General features: G+C 33.7%; 1 protein-coding gene across 3 annotated transcripts in view; it reads right to left on the reverse strand.

Moving 5' to 3' along the window:
- Positions 1-26,799, reverse strand: part of ZFAND3 (zinc finger AN1-type containing 3) — a 287,184-nt gene that overhangs the window by 84,240 nt on the left and 176,145 nt on the right. For all 3 annotated transcript variants that reach the window (XM_074311034.1, XM_074311033.1, XM_074311035.1), the window contains one exon: positions 10,216-10,398. In XM_074311034.1, coding sequence (XP_074167135.1) covers positions 10,216-10,398 — 183 coding nt within the window. The remainder of the gene's footprint in view (positions 1-10,215; positions 10,399-26,799) is intronic.

Below are 26,799 nucleotides of genomic sequence, written 5' to 3' on the forward strand. Positions count from 1 at the left end.
ATCTAGTGTTGCTTTTTGTTCTTGTATTAAAGTTGTCATGCATAATGCAGTGCCACTATGGATCCCATTTATAATTTCAAACAGTAACTAAGATGCTGAGTTCTTTTGTTGTGCTCTCCCCCTACCCCCAACAAGTATAGATCTTTACACCACATCCAATTGGATAGCATTTTCCTGCACAAACAGTTCTAATTTCAATCCTAAAGAAGATAACAGCAGAGGTCAAATCAGCATGCATATTCAGTGCATGGCAACCAGTAAAAAGGGAAGGTTAAGTAAATATATTCCATTAAATATCCACATTCACATCTCAAGACAAAGTGGGCAGATATTTAAATTTTCATTCATACCATTCTACAGTTACACTGTCTGCATCAAGAACCACAGATTTGCTAGCATCAACAAAAAGGAGATTGATGCTTAAGGAGAAAGTGGTCCAGATAGCAACAGTATATACTATCCAGCAAGGATTTTAGTTACATCCTTTCATAGTCTGTTAATGTAGCTGCAATGTTTGGTTGTTTTTGGCTCCTGGTGTCACTGGTCCTCCTTGGCTGCTATAATACTGGGCACTAAAGATATCAATTAGGAAAAATGGATTGTCAAGCAGTTAGTCAGCTAAAAATTGCCTTTAGCTCAATAATAATTTTATTGCTGATCTCCTATAACTCTATAAAACATTAATACACAAAAATAGCCATTCCTTTTGCAGGTTTATTACACTTCAATATTCTTGCTTAATTAACATGACATTTACATAACAGAGCCTAATTAATTTCCAACTAAAGGCAGTGTGGACTAATTAGAAATGCATCATCCCTTATAAGTAGCCTGTCAATTCTACTTCATCATAATCTGTATGATGTTTACCTTTGTATCTTCAAACACTTTCAAAGACCATTTTCTTAAAGGGAGATTTGTATAGTAGGTACAACTCTTCTCCAGCACTCAGAGAAGATGAAATATTTAATCAGGAAAGTTTTTGACAGTTTTTTGGAAAAAGATAATTCTTTTTAATATAGATACTTACCATTCATTTTTAGCTAGTTTTTTTAAAGTTTTACACATCTTTTTGAAAATCAAGGAAACATCTAATCATTTCTTTATCGATGACATTTTCTTCAAAAATCTATAAGGCATTGATAATTTTAGAATTTAATAGACTGAATTATTAAGGAACAAATAAATCTGAGCAAGCAAGAGATGAGGAATAATTTAGGAAAACTGCTCCTCCTATTTCCAATCACATCCTCAAACTTTAATTCCAGGTCTGCTTTAATAAGAGAAGACACACCTAATCTGTCTACATAATTGAATTTGAAAAGAATCATTGATTAAATGTAGGAATATATAAAGATATAATGAGGAATCCAAGAAAGAATTCAGCAGAGATAGCAGCCCTTCTTTTCCATCAGATAAAAACTCAGAATTAAACCACTGACAAAGACTATTACTCAATATAGACTAGGCAAGCAAATAAAATATTAAGAATTTGTACTAATCCCATTTCACCACAAGATTCTAGAATCCATGAATAGATCTAGATCAATTCAGTAGCTTCAGAATGGGTCAAAACTAGTCCTGTGGCGATTACTTTGCACACTATTACCACTTCCCAATGAGCTAACTTTCCCTAGAGGAAGAAAATAAAGTTTTCCAGATTTCTTCTTATTTCCATAGAAGTTATGTAAGTAGTGGACTGTAAGATGAAATTGGCTATCTTTTCAATTTGCCCAACATGGGAAGATTCTTTAACAGATAAAGGCCTACATGAGTTTTCTTTGGCTATTACCAGAGTTAGTAATTCACTCTGGAAGCCATTTGGATTGCTAATAGCAAGTATGGCTAATACCTGAAAGATCAAGAGCAATTACCAGGATCATACAGTCATTTAGAAATGAAATGATTCAATGAACACAATGCAAATGAAAAGAATAGAAAACAAAACTGAACAATATTTATTTACATTCATCAAGGCTGGCTCTGAAGAAGGGAAGAAAAAAGATCTTTGAATGGAGAGTACTTTGATTTGAATGACTTATTGGTTAATTTTGTTAAGCTATGTTTTATCTCGTGTGTGTATGTGTGTGGGGGACAAACAAAGAGAAAAAGAGACACAGAGACACAGAGACGCAGAGATGGAGAAATATTGATATTGGGGATAGCACTCTGAGTAGAGAAAGAAAGGCAAGAGATTTATTTGGAAATAGAGATAAGATAAAAAACTAAAGACATCAAAAAGTTTTTCTAAAGAGCAGTATAATGGTCATTAGTCATGTTTCTGACTTAGGTCAATTAGGAGTCAATTTTTTTTGATTCTTTCATACTATTCCAGGCAGCCTGACTTGGTTGATAAGACAATGATCATAGCCAGAGATACTTTTTCTCTCCCAATAAAATTGTTTTTTTCTCTCACCATATAAACTGCCAAAGTGAAAAATGGACAAACTCTGAAGTTATAATTGCACACCAGGATAACTACACATCACTTCCTCATGAAAGGAAGAATGAAAACCTCAAACACTTGTTTCAGTGAAAAATTAAGTGGTCCCAGGCATTCTTTTTTCCTTTTCAAATGAATTTTTTTAGATAGCTTCAATTTCATGTTTCATCTGATGCTAAGAATTCATTGCTCAGTTGTTCTATATTAATAATATTTATTAGTACATATACTAATTAGTAAATATACTACTACTAATAAAATAATAATTATTTTAAGATTATTAAAGTTATATATATACATACATATATATATATATATATATATATATATATATATATATATAGTTCCAAAGGATTTTCAATATATAAAAACTACAATCCCAAATATGATCAAGTCCTGCAAGGTTAAGTGAAATGTAAAGCATGCTACCATCTAGTGGTTTAAAACTGAAAAAAGTTATATTTTGGAAGGTAACAATACAAAAGGGTTAATTATGTTTTCAGACAATCTTCTAGTAATAGTAAAACATCTAGCTGTCACTTCATCAATTTCCATAGCTGTTCTGTTCAATTTAGATATTTATATTAAATGAAATTAAGATGCTCTCATAACTTTCTTAAGATGTTCATGTTTGGGTTTTTTCAGAAACACAAAATTGGTTTTCATAGCAACATCAATAGAAGCCTTTCAATACTGAAGGAGTTTTTAATCTTCTGACCTAGTCAAAGGCAGAATAATTCGGTGTCCTCAAAATTCCTGTCCTGTCTCTTGCTGAGAGAGGACTGCAATGACCTTTTTTTGAATGGAAAGGGGCTTTGTGTGTGCCCTTCAAGAGAGACTTCACAAAAGAATAGAAAAGACTTCTTTCTATTCAGAACTGAGACATTATTAGAAAGGTTTTGTTTTGTTTTGTTTTTAAGGAATTCTGAAGAAACTTTCCTATCTTCCTTATCCCTTCTGTAAAATAGCTGTTGTATATCAGCTGGAAGCAATGAAAGATATGTCACTGCAAGAGCCTTGTTTTGGCACTAATCTTAGAATATACCACATATTAGGTTATTTAGGAGCACAAGAGAGTTTTAACTTTTACATTACTCCACACATATCGCCCTTCTCCCAAAACAATCCAAAATACAAATAAAGAATGGAAAATAGTGAACAATTCCATCTAACTCATTTTCATAATTAATAAAAAATTAAAGAGGCTTGATGATGAAACACATACTCACAAATTCCAGGAACACCTATTCCCTTTTTGGTATGCTATCCTCCCCCCCCAGTCACCAAGGAACTACATTTCTATACATAATTAAAATGAGTCTATAAAGCAAAAGGGATAACACTTTAAAAAACCAAATAAAATTTTGCAATTAAGAGTCTAGTTTCCAGTCTCACATTTTTGTCTAAGTCTAGAATCTATTTAAAACAAGCACTATGTTATGAAATGTTTCTACATCTATCTAAAAGATAAACAATAAGACAGATCATATGGAAAGGGGGAAGGGCTGAAGTTGTGTTAAATATGATTGTTCACTGTGACCTTTACTTTTATAGCAAAGCAAAGAACATCTTTCAAAATTAGCACATAATGATATCTACTTGTGGGAAGTTATGTCATATATGTTTGCATACTCTGCAGGGCATCTTTGCACATCTGCAGCAAAAATTAATTGGTTTTTAGTTGTTTCAGAAGGAATCTAGATGGTAAAAAAACTAAAACTGGGATCTGCCCACCTGGCTGCTCCAGGCAAGCAGTCATGTGCAAGAAAAAGGTGCCACTTTAAAGTTAAACTTCTGTCGTCTGAAACTGAAGAACTGCTTCAAGTCAAATATTGAATCTCAAATTCCAGTAGAGAAATGAGTATTTTCTTTAGCTGCTGGGGCTACAGTACCAATGACTGGAACACAGGCAGATTGCTTGAGCAAAAAATGCAAAAAGTGAAGTTTTTCTCTCTTTTTTTTTTTTGTTAATCAAAGTCTCAAAACACCAGAAGTCACGGAACACAGATAAGACCATGCAGTTAGTCTAAGCTCTTACTTAAGTCATAATTCTACCTAAAATATGCCTAAACAAGTGGCCACTTGACTTTTGCTTGAAATTTTCCAATAAAAGGGGATTCACATTCCCACAAAAAACAGCCTATTCTATTTCTGGAAAGATGAAATTATTTTTAATATAGATTTGGGTAAAATCTGTTTTACCCGTCATTCTACATTCTGGGACCAAGTAAAGCAAGTTTAATCCCTCTTTTACAGGATAATCTTTCAAATGCTTCAGAGATATCATTCATCATATGTCTTTTCCTAAGGCTTTTCTTCTCCTTGTTAGAAACCTACTTGCTTTTGTCCATTTTCATATGACATGATTTAAGTCCCCCTCATCATCCCGAAATACCTCCTTTAAACAAACTCCTGATCTTTCTAAAACATAATGTCCAAAACTGGTTGCCAGACAAGGAACAATGGGGATAAAATAAAATACCATAAATGCCTTTGCTTGGGACATTATATTTTTATTAATGCAGTGTAAGATTATTAAGATTAGGAACCCTAAAAATTTTAGCTAACATCCTACACTGCTGTAGGAACTTACAGCTCTTTTTCACATGAACTGACTCCAATGTAAGCAACTTATCTCCTACTCTTATCTCATACTTATATATTTTATTTTTTTAACCCAAATGCAAGCCTTTATGTTTATTCCTATTAAATTTAATCTTAATAGCTTCATCCTATTATTTTAGGCTACTTAAGTGATTTTGGATTCAAGTTTCAGTATCCACTAATCTAATAAATTTAATTTTTATAACTATAATTACATTATTGATAAAAATGTTGAAGAAAACAGGATAGAAAGAAATTTAACAGAGATAACTTGATAGCCTGAAAAGATATAATGCTCTCTCCTGTTCTATTCAGAGGACATTATTGTTTTTATTAATATAAATGATGCAGGCAAGAGAATATTGATGGATGAGAAATCCAAAACAATGTCTAGTAATCTTTGGTTTCCATCATTCAACCAGTTTGGAATCCTCTTAAATATACTATGATCTTTCCATAAAGCTATGTAAAATGCCTTCTAGATACATTGCCATAGCAGGTCTGGTATTCCTTCCAAAAAAGAAAATGAGGTTAGTCTGGTATGCTGTTTTAAACTTTTTAAGAAGCATCTTCTCCAAAGTGATTACAAACCATATTTTTAATAATCTGTTTTGGAGGGGTTCTCAAAGTTGTTCCTCAGGAAACCACTCTTAATCCAGTCCTAAGTAAATTAGAAGATATCAAAGAAGTACAAGGTACAGCCTCTGTCCACAAGATTACAGTCTTATTGCAGAAACAAAATATACACAAGATAATGCATAATTAAAAGTCAAAATTAGTGATTAGATCAAATGAGATAATATTAGTGATTAGATCAAGTGAGATAATATTTTATTAGCACAATGCCTGACATAAAGAATATGCTTAATAAATGCTTGTTTCTCCTTTCAAAATTAGTAGCACTGAAAAGCATTAGTTTAAAAATTCAGAGAAATTAAAATTCAATATGGATTGGGTAAGCTTGAGATGGACAATAAAGGTTAGAAACAATCTAAATCCGTAGACAGAAAGTGGAGCAGAAGGCATTTTAGGCATGGGAAAAACAACATAAACAAAGGTTAGAAGCAGAAGATTGTTCTGGGGATGATAAAAAGATTAGCCAGGTTCACTAGAATTTTCATGATGAGGAACAGTATGAAACAGGCATGGCTAAATCAGAGATTATGCCGGCTGTTGTGATGCCAAAATGTTCTGTTGGCAGTAGAAAATTATAGAATTATAGAAGATTCTTAAGATGAAAAAGTTAGGATTTTTAGGATTAAACTTACTCTTCCTTTCTAATTTAAAGGAAGGTACATAAGTGGCAAAACAGAGAATTGTGATATAAAGAAAATTACGTTTGCAATTAGAGAATATGAATTTGAATCCCAACTCTAATAGCTACCACTATTGTAATCTTGGACAATTACTCTCCATGTCTCTAGACCTCAGTTTTATCACCTAAAAATGATAGGGCTGGCTTAAATGATCTCAAATGACCTCTGTTCTGACCTTAAAGAAGGGAAAGGGACCTGTATGTGCAAGAATGTTTGTGGCAGCCCTCTTTGTAGAAACTGTTAATTAAATGGATGCCTATCAATTGGAGAATGGCTGAATAAATTGTGGAATATGAATGTTATGGAATATTTTATTGTTCTGTAAGAAATGACCATCAGGATGATTTCAGAAAGGCCTGAAGAGACTTACATGAACTAATGCTGAGTGAAATGAGCAGGACCAGGAGATTATATACTTCAACAACAATACTATATGATGATCAATTCTGATGGAAGTGGCCATTTTCAACACTGAGATGAACCAAATCAGTTCCAATAGAGCAATAAGGAACTGAACCAGCTACGTCCAGCGAAAGAACTGTAGGAGATGACTATGAACCACTACAAAGCATTCACAATCCCTCTATTTTTGTCCGCCTGCATTTTGGATTTCCTTCACAGACTAAATGTACACTATTTCAAAGTCCAATTCTTTTTGTACAACAAAACAACTGGATATGTGTGTGTGTGTGTATATATAAATAAAATTTAATTTATACTTTAACATATTTAACATGTATTGGTCAACCTGCCATGGGGGGGGGGGGGGGAGAGCGGGGAAGGAGGGGAAAAATTAGAACAAAAGGTTTGGCAATTGTCAATGCTGTAAAATTACCCATGTATATATCTGGTAAATAAAAATTATAAAATACATTTTTTTTAAAAAAATGATCTCTACTCTAAATCCTGTTGCCCTACAAGTGTTTTAAGTTGGTATGAAGATATAAAATATATGTTCCTGCTATTCAAATCTCAAAGGTTTAGGACAAGTGATATGGGGCCTGAGATATTAGGGAAAAGATTTCAGTCTATAGATATAATTTGCTAAATGTCATTATTATTAATAGTTATCTGGCCCTGTGAGGACAGCAGGTAGATTTCTTAGGAAATAACCTCATCCACACAGAAGGGGAATGCAGCATCTTTATACCTCAGACTGCCCTAACTCTAGAAAACTGGATATTGTAAACCTTTTTCTTCTCTAACTCCAAACATATAAAGTTTAATGTGTATAGAAATAATACTTTTATTAGTTTGTTTTGAAAAAAATCATATCAACTTGGCATCTATCAGAAACTCTACCACGCCTTGCTAATTTGGAGATGCTTGTTCAAATCTATATTTACAAGAAATGAAGATAATAATGCCAAACAAAAAAAATAAAAATGATTTATAAAATGAAAATCCTCCCATGATAAAAGTGTATATCTACCTAATTATTAATTATCATAAGACTAATAAACTTCTGGCAAAGTATGATGATAAATTTATTTCAGATATCTATAGAAAAATGCTTTGATGTGCCAAATTTAAATCAAAGTCTCACATAGTTTCTAAACTAGATCATTTAAATAAGTTCCAATCCAATTAACATTATAGAAGAGAGGGACTGGGAAAGAAATACTTCATCTTGAATAATTTTTGTAAATTATGATTGTGTTGGTCCTTTTATACCTTGACAGGGATTAACTTAATGCTCTCATGCATTGATTCTCCTTGAATTACAGTCATTCTATTCAATGCAGCATGCAGCTGTACATCATCATATTGCACTGCAAAATATCAATCTCCTTAGAACATGGTTCTAATGAAAGCAGTATGCTTTACAGAACTAGTAACAAGATAAATAAATGTACTGGAAAAAAACACCTTTAAATTAAAATCAAAAGAGACATTTCAAGTTTGGGCATTCTTCATTATGGGAAAGAATTTTCCACTTTGAGACTATTATATATCAAAAAAGCTCCATCTGTTGTATAATTATCTCTGATAAACGGTAAGATGCTTTGAGCTTCATTAGAGAGAAGAGAAGAAAGAGACACAGAGAAAACTGTAAATAAATCTCACCACTATATTTCACATAGCGCCAGCCCAGCAGGAAGTTATAATGATTTTTTTTTTTAAGGTACTATTTTCCAAATACTCTATTAGAAGAAACTATCCCGCTTGCCAAATATTTAGTCCCTTGTATTAGTCAATTTAAATGTTCACCCAAATGAGAGAAAACAGTTTTTATTTCTGAAAGCTCAGGAATTTAACATGTTTCTCATGTATTTGTCCTGAATATCAACACCAGTGAAAAAGAGCAAAATCTAGTTTAGTCCAATGGCAACAATGCTAATTTTCCAGGAGAGGTCTGGGTTTATTAAATGGAAATGAGGATTTCTAGCCAGTGAAGCCCAACACAAGGCTCAAGACTTAAGGAAGAACCTACCCAGGACAAGTTATAATATAACCCTTACCATCACCACCATTTATATAGAGCTTATTATGTTCTAGCCACTATAGTAAGTGCTTACAATTATTATCTCATTAGATCTTTTCAACAACCCTGGGAGGTAAGTGCTATTATTACATATGAGGAAATTGAGGCAGAAGTCAAGTGATTTGTCTAGAGTCACACAGCTTGTTGAGGCCAGATTTGAACTCTGGTCTTCCTGACCTGAGGCCTGGTGTTCTATCCACTGTACTTCCCCAAGAGAGAAAACTTGTAAAGAACAGGATGGGCAACCAGAAAATAAGTCCTATAGAAACAACAATAAATTTCATTATTCAAATTAATTCAATTTTGACCACTGTCATCAAACCTACTATTGAAACTACCATTTAAGCACCTACTATGTCACAGGTACTGTGATCAAATATGTTACTGAAGATGGTCAAAAGTAACATTTGTAGGTGAAAAATTAATCACTAAAAATTAATAAATTTTTCTGAAACATTTTGGTAGTATTCACATCCATTATAGTCTTCGTGGTGGCTATTTTCACCCACTGTGTTTATCTTATTTGACTCTAAGATAATCTCAGTAGTCTTTACAGCACATATTTTTCTGTTATTTTATTTTCCCTTCTATTTGAAACCGGGCTTTCCATGAAAGCATTTTTACTGCAACCCACTCCCATCTCAAAATCTCTTTACTTTTACCCATCATTCTCTGATGTCCTTTTCTTACTATATTACCCCTCCAATGGGGGTTTGCTCCTAGACACCACAAATTACAATCTTACAGGCCAGAACTGACACTTATATAGGCTTTAAAGTTGACCAGGTGCTTTATATCCATTATTTCAATTGAACCTCTCAACATTCCAAAAGCAGCCTATTTTATATAGAAGATGATTAAGGGCTCAGAGAAACTGGCCCTGATCACATAATTAAATGCTAGAAGCACCAACCCAACTTGAACTATCAACTTGGGTCTCTAAATACCAAGTCTAGGTTTCTTCCCACTCCAGCAAGCTATCTTTTTGTCATAGATAAACTGCAATATTTCCCCCCTTACTGGCTTTTTCTTTAGATCTAGAAACATATGCTCAGCTCTGCTCTATGTTAAATATAACAATAACCATAAACACAAACTCTGCTCATCTCAGAGAGATGTTCTCTAGAGGGCTAGGACCTCTTGTTCAGATCTCTTATCCATTCAGAGCTCTAACTACAAGGCGCCACCCATACTTGGGAGGGAGAGGGAATGTCCTCACCTACTCCTAACACACTCTACCCCTCCTCAACTTCTTGCTCTATTTTCTCTGAAGAGTATTTCTACTTGGACCTGGGTACCAAAGGAGAAGAGGTATTGGTCATAGGCTGTGCTCCACCCTTCTCCAACTTGAGGGGGTAGGGACTTACACTCCTCTTTGCCTGTGGAAGTTACATTCAATTCTGTCGAAAGCTGTTGCTGGTTGGAGTTAACAGTCGGTGTAGTTAAAGAGGTATTGCTGTTGTCACTGTTCATTTCTCCGGAAAACAAATCTGATTGGCTGTTGCTTGTACTGGGAGTGGAGTCATCATCTGGTTGTTTCTTCTGAAAATCTAAACAGAGGAAAAGTTGAGAAAATGGTGTCAATTCAGAGAACCATTAAGAGTATACTCCATCTTCTTGGTAGAAAAACAATGGACCACAAATGTATAAAGTATATACAGTCACACATGGTTAACATGTTGCTCTGCTTGACTATATTTTTTTGTTACAAGGGTGGAGTTTATCAAGAAGCAAAGCATTATTTAATAAAAGCAAAAACAAAACTTTTTTTAAAAAATAAAGTAGTGAATAAGCATTGTTGTAGAGATAACTGGCTCTTCTGAGTTCCTCCAAGAACTTTCCATTTAGTTGGAAATTGAAAAGCATAGAAAAAAGCTAGAGAATAATATATAAAAGTATATAATAGAAGAAAAAATAAAAGTGATAGTAAGAAGTCTAGAAATATGAATGAGTCTAGACCTTATATAAGGAAGAAATCAAAAACTAGAGCTAATTTGCTACCATGGCATGAAATGAAGGACAGTTAGGTACAGCAGTGTTTAGACTGTCAGGCCTAGAGTCAATTCATCTTTGAACTTATCAAATATGGGTCCAGATACTCACTAGCTGTGTGAATGAGCTAATCCCTTAACTCTATTTGCCTCAGTTTCTTCACCTGTAAAATGAGCAGGAGAAGGAAAATGGCAAACCACTACATCTTTACCATGAAAATCCTGATGGCATCTCAGAGACATGAATCAATTTGAACAACAATGGCTTGAAAACCTACGGCTGCTTTCTTCATAATCAGCTTCTGCTTTTAGCTTTTACTTTCTGTTATTCTCCCTGCTGATCATTCTTCAATGTTGTGACATTTTAAAAATAGTCATTATCTTAGGTTTTCATAAGTACCTCAAGTTCTGAGAAAAGCTACCACATAAAATGTAATGAAAATATCTCAAAGTCTGTCATGGCATTACTTCATCTCAACCTTATATCAATTAATCTTTTTTTCTCTCCCATGACAATTTCTCTAAGGTATTTAACACAAATAAGACTTCAAAGAATAGTGGCTGAGTCACAGTTGTACTATGTAATCTCCATCTTCCCTTATAGCATCACATACTATTGTAGGGTTTAATGCAGCTTTAACAAATTCAACAAATATTAAAAGGATCCTAATGGGTCCTAAGAAAACAAATCTCAAAATGACACTATCTTCAATAAATTTACTATGTTCTACTGTAAGAATACAATATGTACACAGACAAGTAAAAACAAAATGAAAACAATAATCTTTAACAAAATAATTTAATAAGCATTAACAACTAGGGCTGAAGGAAATTAATCTTGAAGAAGAGTAGAAATTCAAAGTCATAAAAGACAGGAAGTGCACTCCAGGTACAAAGAACTCATCTGTACAAAGGTATAAAGAAGCAAACTAAAATGGTGAATTTGGGAAATAACTAGTTGGATAGTTTTTACTAAAATGTAGTATATGTAATGGGGAATAATATGAAATAAAGCTGACAAAATACCGTCAAATCAGAATTAAGGACACTTTAAATACTAACCTGTATAGTTTATGTATTATTCAAGATTACAAATCACAAGAAACAAATCACAAGATTACAAGTCACAGGAGATTTTTGAGCAAGAGATAACATAGATATGCAACCTAAGAACATTAATTTGGTACTGATATAGAAGACAGACTGGAAAGGAAAGGACCTGCAAACAGGGAAATCAAGTAGAAGGTCACTATATTAACAATTGAGATGAAAGGTGATATGGGCTATAAGTATAATAGATTATAGCAGGCTGTACAAGTGAAGAAAAGGGTCCTGATACAAGATATATCACAGCAGTTTAGATTTAGATAAGATTTTCAAATAATTGAAGATGGAAGGTGAAGGAGAGGGAGGATTAAAGGATGACTCAGATTATAAACTTGGGTAAACTGCTAAAAGAAGATAGTGTTTTCCAAAGAAATAGAAAAATCAGAAAGAGAGATGAGATTGGCAGAAATATTTTATCTTGGGTACATTCAATTTGAAGTGTGTCTATGATAATATCTGATTAGAAATAAACAAGTAGTACAACAAATTGATGCCAAATATAGTGCAAGAGTTCAGAAGATACAAATATTTTTAAAAAAATGGATATAGAAAGAATAACAATCGAAAAACAACAGAAAGTGTAATACTTCAAAATTACAAAGAAACATGATCCTAAAGAAGAGGTATGAGAAGGGATATGAAAACCATGCTTGAGCAAGAGACAGATGATACAAAGAAGACTTTTGTCATTCAGCCATTTCATTCATGTCTGATTCTTTTTGACCCTATTTGGGATTTCACTAGTAAAGACACTAAAGTGGTTTGCCATTTCCTTCCTCAGTTCGTTTTCTAGATGAGAAAACTGAGGCAAATGGAGTTAAGTGATTTCCCCTGGGTCACATAGTTAGTAAATGTCTAAGGTAAGATTTGAACTCAGAAGATGAGTTTTCCTAACTCCAGGCCTGGAACTTTAGACCTTATGCCACTTAGCTGCCCTCAAAGGAGACTAAGAAGTAGCAATTAAATATAGAAAGAGAACCAGTGGAAAGAATTGTAATGGAAGTCAAGCTAAAATAAAAGTCAGAAGTAATCAATATCAAAAACTGCACAGAGGACAAGAATATGATGAAAATCAAGAAAAAGCCATGGAAATTGTTTTTCTTTTCCTTTGTTAAAGCTTTTCATTTTTCAAAACTTATGTGTGGGCAATTATTCAACATTAGCCCTTGTAAAACCTTGTGTTCCACTTCCCCTTCCCACGATGGCAAGTAGTCCAATATATATATTAAACATGGTAGAAATGTGAAATCTAATATATGCATACATATTTACACAATTATCTTGCCGCACAAGAAAAAATCAAATCAGAGAGAGAGAGAGAGAGAGAAGCAAAATAAAATGCAAGCAAACAACAAAAAGTGAAAATGCTATGTTGTGAACCAAACTCAGTTCCCACAGTTCTCTTTCTGGATGTAGATGGCTCTCTTCATCACTGAATAATTGGAACTCATCTGAATTATCTCATTGTTGAAGAGAGCCACGTCCATCAGAATAGATCATCTTATAATCTTCTTGTCCTGTAAAACGATCTCCTCATTCTGCTCATTTCACTTCATTGGATAGAATATAAAGCATGTTTATGGGATTTGGGGTTAGGTATCAGTGACTTTTCTTCTCATTCACCAACCAAAAAGAACCACTTAGTCTCAGAGCAAAATACTAAAGTTACTGAAATTAAAAGGTGTGTGAGAGATTGGCTAAGATGACAGGAACAAATAATGATGAATGTTGGAGGGGATGTGGGAAAACTGGGACACTAATACATTGTTGGTGGAGTTGTGAAAGAATCCAGCCATTCTGGAGAGCAATTTGGAACTATGCCGAAAAAGTTATCAAACTGTGCATACCCTTTGACCCAGCATTGCTGTTATTGGGCTTATATCCCAAAGAAATACTAAAGAGCGGAAAGGGACCTGTATGTGCCAAAATGTTTGTGGCAGCTCTTTTTGTCGTAGCTAGAAACTGGAAGATGAATGGATGTCCATCAATTGGAGAATGGTTGGGTAAATTATGGTATATGAATGTTATGGAATAACACTGCTCTGTAAGAAATGACCAACAGGAGGAATACAGAGAAGCTTGGAGAGATTTACATCAACTGATGCTAAGTGAAATGAACAGAACCAGAAGATCACTATACACTTCAACAACAATGCTGTATGAAGATGTATTCTGATGGAAGTGGTTATCTTCAACATAAAGAAGATCCAACTCACTTCCAGTTGATCAATGATGGACAGAAATAACTACATCCAGAGAAGGAATACTGGGAATTGAATGTAAACTGTTAGCACTACTGTCTATCTACCTAGGTTACTTATACCTTCGGAATCCAATACTTAATGTGCAACAAGAAAATGGTATTTACACACACATATATTGTATCTAGGTTATATTGTATATGTAAAATGTATGGGATTGCCTGTCATCAAGGGGAGGGATAATTTGGAAAAATGAATTAAAAAAAAAAAAAAAAAAAAGGTGTGTGAGAGGAGTGGAAAGAGAAAAGCACAAATCCAGAAAAGATGATTTGGGAGATTGATGCTCCAAGGGGGGAGGAAAAGGAAGAATGGCTAGGTAGAACAAGATGCCAGAGGGAAAGAAGATAAAAGCAGTTGAGGAATTCTGAAATTATCACCAAAATGTGAATTTTTTTTCATTAAAAAAAACTTCAATAATAAAACAAAAATGTCCATATACATTATAAAAGAAAGGACATCAAACAATTTTTACTAGGTAAAGTTTGCTTCCCTTCCCCCCTCTCCAACTATGTAAATTCCATACATAATTTCTATGCTCTTCTGCTTGTTTGTGACTCCTGGCCTTCTTTTTCTTCTCTCATTTTTAGATTTGGGAAATCCTAAATTTCCACCTTTTTTCCTCCTTTCCCAACTCCTCCCTCATCCAAAAAACACTGTCTATATGGGGGAACAAATATTTATAGTACAAAAAAAAAAAAAAAAAAAAAAGTCCATATTGGGCACGTCCAAATATGTATGTCCCATTCTGTATCTTAAATATAGATTCTTTTTTTTTTTTTTTTTTTTTTGGCCAGAGAATGGTTCTCACAAATTGAATCTTTCAAAATTGTCATCACAATGTTGTCATTATATAAATTGTTTCTTGGTTCTGCTCATTTCATTCAGTCAGTTCATGTAAGATTTCCCTGGTTTCAAGAAAATCATCCTTTCTGTTCTTTCTTATAATAAAATAATATTCAGTCATTTTCCAATTGATGGATTTCAGGAATCAATCTAACTTAGTGAAGAGACACTACTGTCAACATAGTGGGTAAAGTTTGCTTGTTTGCAAGCAAGAAAATGTCTAATAAATACCCAAGAAAAAATATATTCTGATAATAACAGACTGTGATATGATATTAAAGTCTACAAAAACTGAGAATTTGTTAATCACAACCTTGCAGAGTTTATTCTGGGCACTCTGATTATGCTGGAGTATTTTTTTTTAAAATAATAGGTAGAAAGGAGAAAAGAGAAAATTTCAGTTACAGATTCTCTCACATACAGAAGAATTACAGATTCTCTTCACTGTCCATCTTGACAAACTCAGGAGCCAATAACTTTGCCCTTCAAAAATATCCATTTTAAACAATTTTTCTTGTATATTCTCTACAAATCCAATTTAAATGGTTCATTTGCTTCATTTTTAGTCAGTATGATTCACATCTTCAAAATATCTGCATCCAATAAAAAATCATGAGGCTTTTCACAAAAAGCTAATGGGCCAATAAACTGAGATAAAGATGAGACTCTTCTTTATTTTAAATGAAAAGCTGTATTTCCCTCTAATTTTAATGGAAAGTATCATTTCTGTTCAATAGCTAAATAAGTAACCAGTCAACACCCAAGGCTATTCTCCCAAAACAATTAGATCTATAATTTAAGACTTATGAAACTATTGATTTATATAAACCAGATTCCTGTAAATATAAGTTAATTTTAGAATAATAAACACTAGGACAATTACAAGAATATTTGTTGTAAGAATCATGAAAATATGGAAATGGTCTAGCATAATCCACATAAGAGATGTGGACCTTCCTATTCTTCAAGTCATCATTTCATTCCAGCCTGCAACTGTCTCTAAACTTTTTCTTTTAAAAACTTTTTTTTTTATTTTCAAAACATATACATAGATATTTTAACATCACCTTTGCAAAATCTTGTATTCCAAATTTTTTTCTCCCTCCCTTTTCCTATCTCCTTCCCTAGATGACAAGTAATCCAATACATGTTAAACATGTGCAATTCTTTTATATATATTAACACAATTATCATGCTACACAAGAAAAAGCAGATCAAAAAGGGGAAAAAAGGAGAAAGAAAACAAAATGCAAGCAAACAACAACAAAGCTGAAAGTACTATGTTGTGATCCACACTCAGTCCCCACAATCCTCTCTCTGGGTGCAGATGGCTCTCTTAATCACAAGGCCATTAGAACTGGCTTGAATCACCTCACTGTTGAAAAGAGCCAGGGCCATCAGAACTGATCATCTTATAAACTTGTTATTGTTGTATACAATGATTTCCTGATTCTGCTCATTTTACTTAGCATCACTTCATGTAAATCTCTCCAGACCTCTATAAAATCAATCTGATGATCGTTTCTTACAGAACAATAATATTCCATAACATTCATATACCATAACTTATTCAGCCATTCTCTAGCTGATGGCATCCAGTTTCCAGTTCTTTGCCACTACAAAAAGGGCTGCTATAAACATTTTTTGCACATATTTTTTATGATCTCTTTGGGATACAAGTCCAGTAAGTGTGCATAAACTCTTTAAATGAATTAAGAGAATTCACCTGAAGCCCTTCTGATCAATGTCACAATCCATATCCCAAAAGATCCAAATTCTGGAATGACAAGGAAGGGGCCTCAGACAACAGAGATTTGGGGGGGGGGGGAGTTTCCATTCAACTACTCATGCTAGGATTTCTATTCTACTAAGTCTAGATATTCTGTGACTGGCATCAGAAAGAATTCCTAGAAGGAACAAGTTATGATGTTATTGTGTACAATGGTGCTATGGATCATAGCACTCCAAAACTGTCTAAAGAATTTTCTGAGCATCAAAACTTATACAATGATATAAAAAGATTTATCCTGTTGCTGGTATCTTAATATATATAATACTGTTTTGGGAAAGGCTAGTATTTTGCCAAACCCAACTCAGTTTTTTAGAAGAGTCATTTAACTGAAAGTAGCCAAGGGATCTATCTCCTAAGATACTGCTGCCAGCAGGATTCTGATGATGTTTCAATAAAGAGGGTCCTCTGGATAATTAAATAAAATCAAAAGGTGAATTCTTAAAATCTGACATTGTATTAGACAATTATACCAGTTTTATGGATGACATAAGTAAGTGCAACTAAAGAAAAGAATATAACTTACTTATTTTTCAATATAGTTTATTATACTAAGAGCTCTCCAAGAAAAAACACCATTATACAAGGGAAGAACTTGGAGCCTAGAGTTTCTGAATATTATAAACCATTTTTAAAAAAAGTTTCACATTGATTTGGCTTCAGAACATTGAATTTGTAGTAATCTATAAATATTTTGACACTTATAAAAAGCCTTTTTATTTTAAAAAAATAAATGTTTTATTTCCTGTCTTTAGAATAACCACCTGTGGTATATAATTCAAATCAGACTAGAAAATGCAGACATCTTTACAATTAAAAAAAAAAAAAAAATCACAGTACCTGAATCTTCCTTTTTAATATCACTTGTGTGTGTGTATATGTGTGTATGTATGGATGTATATATGTTTATCCTCTGTGATTAACTAAGTCAAGAAGTTGGGTTAACTAGGAAATAACAGTATTTATGAACCTTCTTTAAAAGTTTCAAAATAAAAATGTCAATTCTTAAGTATATATGCGCGTGCGCACACACACACACACACACACACACACACACACACACACAGAGTCTTTGTTGCCTAGAAGCCAGTAGGTATGATCTGAATAAGCAAAAGTCAGTGACTCAACTGTTTTAGATACTAGCACCTTATTCTGAAAATGAAATCTCAGTGTAAAGAGTCCCATAACAGAGTCCTTTAATTTTTTTTCAATTTAAAAAAGTACTTCAATCTTTATTACTCTTGAGAAATCTTTCAAACTCAGTTGTGGTTTAACAGAAAAAAAGATGAACTTTTAATACATGTATAAAATTTCCATAGTCTTATGCATCAAAATGTCAAAAAAACCACAAGAAAGAAAAGCTGACCTACATTTATGAAGTCCCCAAAGGTCAATATGAAATCAACTTTTCAGTAAAACCATAAAGTGTAAAATCCTCATTTCCACTAAATTTTGAATATAAAACACTGATCAGAGGCAAGGCTTCTGAAAATCCTTGTCATGATAAAGAACACCAGATGTACAAATAAAAAGAAAAGTTCTTGTAGATTTATCCCCAAAATGTAAGCCACTTGAAGGCAGGGACACTTTAATTTTTGTCTTTGTATTCCTGGTACCTACCACAGAAGCTGGCATATAGATAATTAATGAGTTTAATAAGAACATGTTAAGCTCATTTCTTCCCAAACAGTATGTCCAAGAATAAAAATGAGTTTGTATCATATTAAAATGATAAGCATTTGTTAAATACCTACTGGAAATCAAATATTGTGCTAGGCACTGAGGATACAAAAGACAAAAAAAAGCTCCCTATCTCTGAAAAAGCTTATATTCCACTTGGTTGGCCCTAAGTAAGTAAGTAAGTAAGTAAGTAAGTAAGTAAATAGGAGGAAATTAGATACAAAATGGTGGAAATAAAATACTGATGGGAACTTCCTGTGGAAAGTAGTGATTTTGTGCTGTCCTCTGGGATTGAAGTGCAATCAGGCTGAGAAAAGCTTTTAAAGACAAAACAGAAAAGTCCCTACAGTTATGGTCAGGTAGATGTAGATTTCAAGAAAATCATTTTGGTAGCTGTGTGAAGGCTGAACTGAAGTCCAGAGAGATCGTGACATAAATATTTGGGAAGGATGAAAAACACTCTTAGCTAAGCAAGTGGAGGGATCGAGGAGAAAGACTAGAGATTCTAGGAAAAGCTACACTAAAGAAGCACACCTGAGCAAAAAGGACAGAATATATTCAAGGGCATAGGAGAGAAGTACAGTTGGGGATGGTTATAAAAGTACATGGAATTGGGAGATGATAGTCCAATCTGGTAGAAATGCAAAGTACTTAAAAATAATATGAATGAAGCAAAGTTAGATAAACAGGCTGAATATGAAATATGATAGGGAGTATATATTTTACTCTGGAGACTAACATGAACCACGGAAGATTTTAAGTAGACATATAAGGTCATATCTGGATTGATGGGGATTGAAGGGGAAGAAGAAAACAAGAAGAGGCAGGGAACCAATTAGGATGATATCATAATAGTAGATGTAAGAGATAAGAATCTCAGCTGTTTTGGTAGCTGTTTAAGTTGATAGATTTTAAAGATAAGGAAGTAGGATAAATGGAACTCTGCAGATGATTACAGAATGTTGGTGAAAGTGAATCATAGATAATTAAGATTGTGAATAAGAGTTACCATAGAGATGATGGTATTATCTCTATTTAGTCCCTATATAATCCCAGCAGAAAAAGGGATACTGGGCAAAGGGGAAGGTTTTAGAGGGAAACTGATGATTAATTCTATTTCATATCTATTGAATCTGAACTGGAGGTTTACATCAAATATTGAGATACAAATGGAAAATATGAAAGAAATCAAAGTTAGCTAGACAGATTTGAATATCTTATCTAAGAAGAGTGGAAGTAGAGTTTTATGGATAGAGAACTATCCTTGGAGCTCAAAAGATTCAAGTTCAAGTCCTGCCTCAGACATTTACTAGCTGTGTGATCAGGGACAAGTCACTTAAGCCTATTTGCCTCAGTTTTCTCATCTTTAAAATGAGTTGGAAAAGGAAATGGTAAACTACTCCATTATCTTTGCCAAGAAAAAAACCAAAACAAACCCCTACACACACACACACACACACACACAGAGTCAGGAAGAGCTGGCCATGACAGAGGCAAGAACAATTCATCTTTACAGCTGCAAAAACTCACTTTCCCCAAACTTATGACCTCCTAACACTAAATTAGGCAAGTTAGCACTCTAATGGAATTTGAGCACATTTCATTCTGCTAAATAGCCCCCGTTCTTCTTTTTTCAGAACTGTTGGGACACTAGTCTCATCTGGTACTACACACATCTCCCTGACTGTTGTTCTGCCAGATGATCATTTATGTTCTACCCCAGCATTCTATTTAATAGGGGTCTATCTGTCCATCCACATCTAAGTGGCCCATCTCAATACTTCCCAAATATTCAATTATAATCTCTGTTTACTCCCCAAGTTGTACCTCTTTACAACTCCAGCTCTGCATCAACGACACCAAATGAATGGCCTGGAGGAATCTCAAAATCGCATGAACAAAACAGGACCCATAATCCATGCCTTTTCCAAATATTCCTTTTTTCTGCTGAGGGAACCATAATCCTCACAAACTTCCTTCCAGAGATGCCGGTTTAAAATTTGGAGATTCTTCCAACTCTTCCCTTTCTCTAACCTTACCCTCATTCAATTGGCTATCAAGATTTAATGTTGCCACTTCTGCTATATACTTCATATCCATCTCTTCTTCCTTCTCTCTACTGAATAGTGGTACCACTATTTTAGTCCACTATTTTAGTCCTTCATCTCCTCTCAGGTCATCTAGGCCATTACAACAGCCTCTTAATTGATTTTCCAGACTTTGATTTTACCACTTTCCAACTTATCCTCAAAGGTTACCAAAGTGATATATATGATACTGTGCTAAGAAATTCCAATGGTTCTCTCCTGGAAAAAATTCTTCCCTTTGGCTAGTTTTAAAAATAAAGGCTCTTTTACTCCCTTAAAAAACAGAGAATAATGGATAGGATAAAAACTAACACATTTCACAATTTCACCAAGCTGGACTCCTTGATGTTGTTCCCCATAAATAACATTAACTCCTATTTTGTGCCTGCACAGGTTTTTCTTCTATACCTGCAATATGGTCCTCTACTATAAATCTCAGTTCAAGTGCCACCTTTATGTGAAGCCTCCATAATTTCTACCAAAATTTACTTATTTTCTTTGTATACATTTTGTATATGCATTTATTTTATTGCATAAATGATAGTCAATAGATTGTAAACTTCTTGAGCACAGGGATTGTGCATTTCTTTTTTGTATCCTTAATACCAACTTTGCTGCTAGAGACAATACGGTGAAATATGCATTCAATAAATGACATCTAGAAAAGGAAATTTGATGGGGTAGGAAGGAAGCTAAAACCAGCTTTGGTCACACGCCTAATTTTGTATCACAATAACAATTATCTTCCTTTTTCCATTCTGAGTTTAGATTAAGACCTTTCTGGTTTTAGCTTTTTAATATATTTTGGGGAGTATAATGTTAAAAGTATAAATTAGAAGAGAAGCCAGTTCAAATTATTTTTTTTAATGGTCTGAATTAGTATGTAGATTAAACCCAAATTAAAATATAATGGAAAGACTTAAGACTTATAAAAGTGGAAAAAGCCAATGGCTTAGCACCAAGCCAAAAGCCAAAATAATGTCCACTCCATCTCTAAAGTAGGGAGAAGAAATTTAAGTATAACTCTTCGCTCAAAAATAAACATTCTCAATAAAAATCTCCTTAAAAGCATAATGATATGATATAAGTATATATTAACAAATGTTTCTAAATATTTATTAATACAACAAAAATTATTTTCAAAATTTCACTTACCAGTACTTTTTTTTTTTTTTTTAAAGAAATTGAACTTTCCTTCTCCCTAAATACCTGAATTTTTAATTCTAAGTGTTTTGCAAATTAGATGCATGTCTAAGAAGATACAGGAGTGGGGGCAGCTAGGTGGTGCAATGTTTAGAACACTAGCCCTGAAGTCAGGAGTCAAATCTGGTCTCAGACACTAACACTTTCTAGCTGTGTGACCCTAGGCAAGTTACTTAACCCCAATTGCTTCAGGAGAGAAAAAAAAAAGATATGAGTGCTTTATGCTTGACTACCCCCAAGATATGAATGCTTTATGCTTGACTACCCCCTGAAAAGCTTCCAGAGACAAACATTTAAAAGTACCTGCTTCTTGAGCCACCCACAGTTAAAGGTATCTCTATTCAAAGCATAGTGGTTAATTGTGTACTGAGTATTAACAAATATAAACATTCCCAGAGAAAACTAAGGTGGGGATGACCTTGTAAAATTCAGTACAAATAATGGGAAGAGTGAATAATCTTTCCAGACAGAGTTGAATGATTACTTTAAGATATTGACTGTCACATTCATGCTGTTCTAATTACCTCGTAAAGCAAATCTGCAGATCATCACAGTGAGCCCTAAGAAAATTGCAAGCTTGGTCACAAAGGTTTCCATGATATAAGTAGAACTACTGTAAGAAACCTGTTTTATTAACCATATCCAACAAGATACTGAACCAAAGTGTTAACTTTAGATAGGAAAAGCAATATGATGACATATAGCAAGGCTCCTTAATCTTTTTCCTCTCAAAACTGCTTTTTGCCCAAGAAATTTTTAATGACTCCAGATATATAGATGAACAAATCCAACATTTATTGATAATAAAGCATACATTTGTTTTAAAACAATCCGTTAGTATACATATTAATTTTACCTCTTATTAAAAATGAAAGCAAACTTGTATACTAATGAGATGTGCTTATTTATTTTTATAGGAAGAATTAAATCTTGGCAGAATACTGGATACCTTTTACTACTGCCAAATTTTTTATAACCCCCTGTAGGGTTGGGACCCACAGTTTAAGAAGCTTTGATATAATAGTAATAAGGCTTAGATTTAGGGAACCAAAATGAAATTAGGGTTTCTGGTGGTCAGGGAGTTAAATGATAAGGTCTAGTGGCAGATTCGGGGTTCAGGGAACCAAATGGAGAGGTTTGGCTCTCCTACAACCCCTTGGGATTCGGCACAAGGAGAGGGAGTTTTGGGAACTCCTTTGTGGTGGTGCAGAGGTTCTCTGTACAAGAATTTACAGACCAGAAAACCTAGATGATAAAAGACGTTTATTATGGGGATTGGAAGTAAAGTTAGAAATCCTGACAGAGAGGCATAAAGTCTGGTTAGGAAATAGGTGAGGATAAAGATAGGATAGCACTGGAAAAAGAATTCCAGTGGACAGAAGCTCCTTGGCATAGCATGGCATAGCCTAGCATGGCATGTTTGGAACCTCTGCAAAGAGAAGAATTTAGTTTGACTCTTTTATAATGGGAGCTCTAACTGAAGGGGGCCTGTGGGTGGAGTCACAAGTTGGCTCCTAGCTAGGTTTCAACTAGAGCTGGAATTTGAATTTAATTCAATGAGTTTCAGGACTGAGCCTACCTCACGTAGATCACAAGGATGAAACTTTGTCCGTTAGGGCAGGGTTCCTCACTAAGGCAGAATTGAAGGAGATTTTCTCCTTTAAGGATTTTTAGAGTTTTGAGTTTTAGAGTCCCCCTCCTCAATAGCTGAAAGAGAACTCTGGATGAGCAGAGGGGAAGAATAGGGAAGATGGATCCACCATTAGGTGGATTCAGAAGTTTCATGACAATACTTCCTCTAAGAAATGTTAATTTTTTGCAAAACTAAAATTTTTTATTTCAAAAAAGGTTCTTTAAAACAAAACAAAAAACAAAAACAAAGAAAAGAGGATTCTCACCATGGTTCAGTATTTATTTTATACAGGCTTAAATTCCTGTAACAGACTGAACCAAGTCCAAATGAAGTAGTCATTTTCTATTTTCTTGATATCTTAGCCTCAAAGGCCAAGGATTATGCATCTTCAAACTTAGTTCTAGGAATTCAATTCTTGAACTACAAGCATTTCTTTGTTCCTTTTTTGCTGTTTTACTTAAATGAAATCAAGGGAAGTTATTTTCATGCCTTCTATTTCTTCTATAACACAATAAAATTTCCTGATGAACTTTTCCCTTATGATACATACATTATTAACCCAGTACATTAAACAATGGCTAACATTTTTACACTTTTGTAACCCCTTTTTCTAGTCTGGTGAAGAATATGGACTCCTTTTCAAAATAACTTTTTAAAAATACATAAAAATAAAAACAGGGTTATAAAAGAAACCAGTGATACTGAAACAAAATTATCAAAATATTTAAAGAAATTCATGAATCCAGGATTAAGAACACTGGATTACAAGAATTATTCAATATGGGTACTATTCTCACTTTTCCAGAATACAGTAATTGATCAAACTGTCCTTTAGAAAACAAAACAAAATCTGTTATTAAAGAATTCTTTAGATCTTTAAAAATTATTTTTATTTTACATACAATATCTACACACTGGGTTTCAAACTCAAGGCAAATTAGAACTAACAAATTAAAAGTGAGGAACAATCAAAAGTGTAAAAACCCTATTTTAAGTTCTATATTAATATGTATCATGAGAGAAATGTTGTTTGGTTTATTACCGAAAAAGTCTCATGTGATCTTCAATCAAGTGAAACAACAAAAACTGGAACATTAACTTGGCATAGTGGATTAGAAGATTCTACCTTGCCTAAAAACCAAGACCCAGACTAAAGTCAGACCTCAGATAAAAACTGTTATTGTAAATCTGGGAAGTCACAGTGAAACACTATGAAGTTGTAGAAAACATGCTTTCCAACACTGGAAGAAAAATTTCCTCATATGGCAAGTATCAATTATACAAGTAAAATTACAACTTCAGTCCCTATTCCTAAGTACTTGGAATACAAACACACATACATACATACACACACACACACACACACACACACACACACACGGAAGAAAAGCCACTTCCCAATTGATGATCATTTCCTTGAATTTAAAGTTCTTTGCCACTAAAAATAAATAAATAAATAAAAGATAAAAAATACAGCTGTGTTATAATTTTGGATATATGAAGTCTTTATCCTTTTATTTTAATTTTTTTTTTTTAATGGAATAGGTCTAGTAGCAGAATCACTGTATAAAAGGTGTACACAGCTTAGTGATTGTGAGGGCATAGTTCCAAATTTATTTCTAGAATGGCTGAACCAATCCATAGCTCTACTAACAGTATATTATATATACCCTATCCCCCCTTTTATACTTTTTTTATAATTTTAATTTTAATAATAATTTTAAATAAAAATTATAATTTTTTTGACAGTACATATGCATGGGTAATTTTTTTTTTTACAGCATTATCCCCTGTACTCACTTCTCGAATTTTCCCCTCCTTCCCTCTATCCCTCTCCCCTAGATGACAAGCAATCCCACACATATTAAATGTGTTATAGTATATCCTAGATACAGTATCTGTGTGTAGAACCGAATTTCTTGTTGCACAGGAAGAATTGGATTCAGAAGGTAAAAGTAACCTGGGAAGAAAGACAATAGTGAAAACAGTTTACACTCAATTCCCAGTGTTCCTTCTCTGGGTGTAGATGATTCTGTCCATCATTGATCAACTGGAACTGAATTAGATCTTCTCTATGTTGAAGATATCCACTTCCATCAGAATATATCCTCATATAGTATCGTTGTTGAGGTGTATAATGATCTCCTGGTTCTGCTAATTTCACTCAGCATCAGTTTATATAAGTCTCTCCAAGCCTCTCTGTATTCATTCTGTTGGTCATTTCTTATAGAGCAATAATATTCCATAACATTCATACACCATAATTTACCCAACCATTCTCCAATTGATGGGCATCCATTCATTTTCCAGTTTCTAGACACTACAAAAAGGGCTGCCACAAATATTTTGGTACATACAGGTCCCTTTCCCTTCTTTAGTATTTCTTTGGGATATAAGCCCAGTTAGTAGTAGCACTGCTGGATCAATGGGTATGCACATTTTGATAACTTTTTGGGCATAATTCCAAATTGCTCTCCAGAATGGTTGGATGCATTCACAATTCCACCAACAATGTATCAGTGTCCTAGTTTTCCCACAGTCCCTCCAACATTCATCATTATGTTTTCCTGTCATCTTAGCCAACCTGACAGGTATTTTTACAGAGATTTCTAAACCAACCTTTTCAAGTAAAATTATCCTTCCCATTTAGATATATGTCCTTGAATGTTCACTCCAGTGTGAGTAGACATTTTTTTTAAAATATTAAAGCTTTTTATTTACAAAACACATGCATGGGTAATTTTTTATACAGTTATCTTGGTGCACATGAAAAATCAGACCAAGAGGGAAGAAAAAGAAAAACTGAGAAAGAAAACAAAATGCAAGCAAATAAAGAGAATGTAAGGATGCTATGTTGTGTTCCACACTCTGTTCCTACAATTCTCTCTCTGGGTGTAGATGGCATAGTTCCAGCTCTCCAGAATGGAGATCTGTTCACAGTTCCACCAACAATGTATCAGGGTCCCTGTTTTTCCACATCCCCTCCACATTATCTTTTCCTGTTATCTTAGCCAATCTGAGAGTTGTGAGTATCTCAGAATTGTTTTAATTTGAATTTCTCTGATCAATAGTGACTTAGAGCACCTTTTCATATGACTACAAATAGTTTCAATTTCTTCATCGGAAAATTGTGTTTCATATCCTTTGACCATTTATCAATTGGAGAATGGCTTGAACTAAAATAATCTGAGTCAATTCCCTATATATTTTATAAATGAGGCCTTTATCAGAACCTTTGAATGTAAAAATGTTTATTGCTTCCCTTCTAAATAGATGATGATCCTTAAAGAGATAAAGCAAGAACCTTTCATATATCTTCTTACTTCTCTTATCCTACTCCATTTTCTAGATACAACT

Source organism: Sminthopsis crassicaudata, chromosome 4 (genome assembly GCF_048593235.1).
Source record: "Sminthopsis crassicaudata isolate SCR6 chromosome 4, ASM4859323v1, whole genome shotgun sequence".
Classification (NCBI taxonomy): domain Eukaryota; kingdom Metazoa; phylum Chordata; class Mammalia; order Dasyuromorphia; family Dasyuridae; genus Sminthopsis; species Sminthopsis crassicaudata.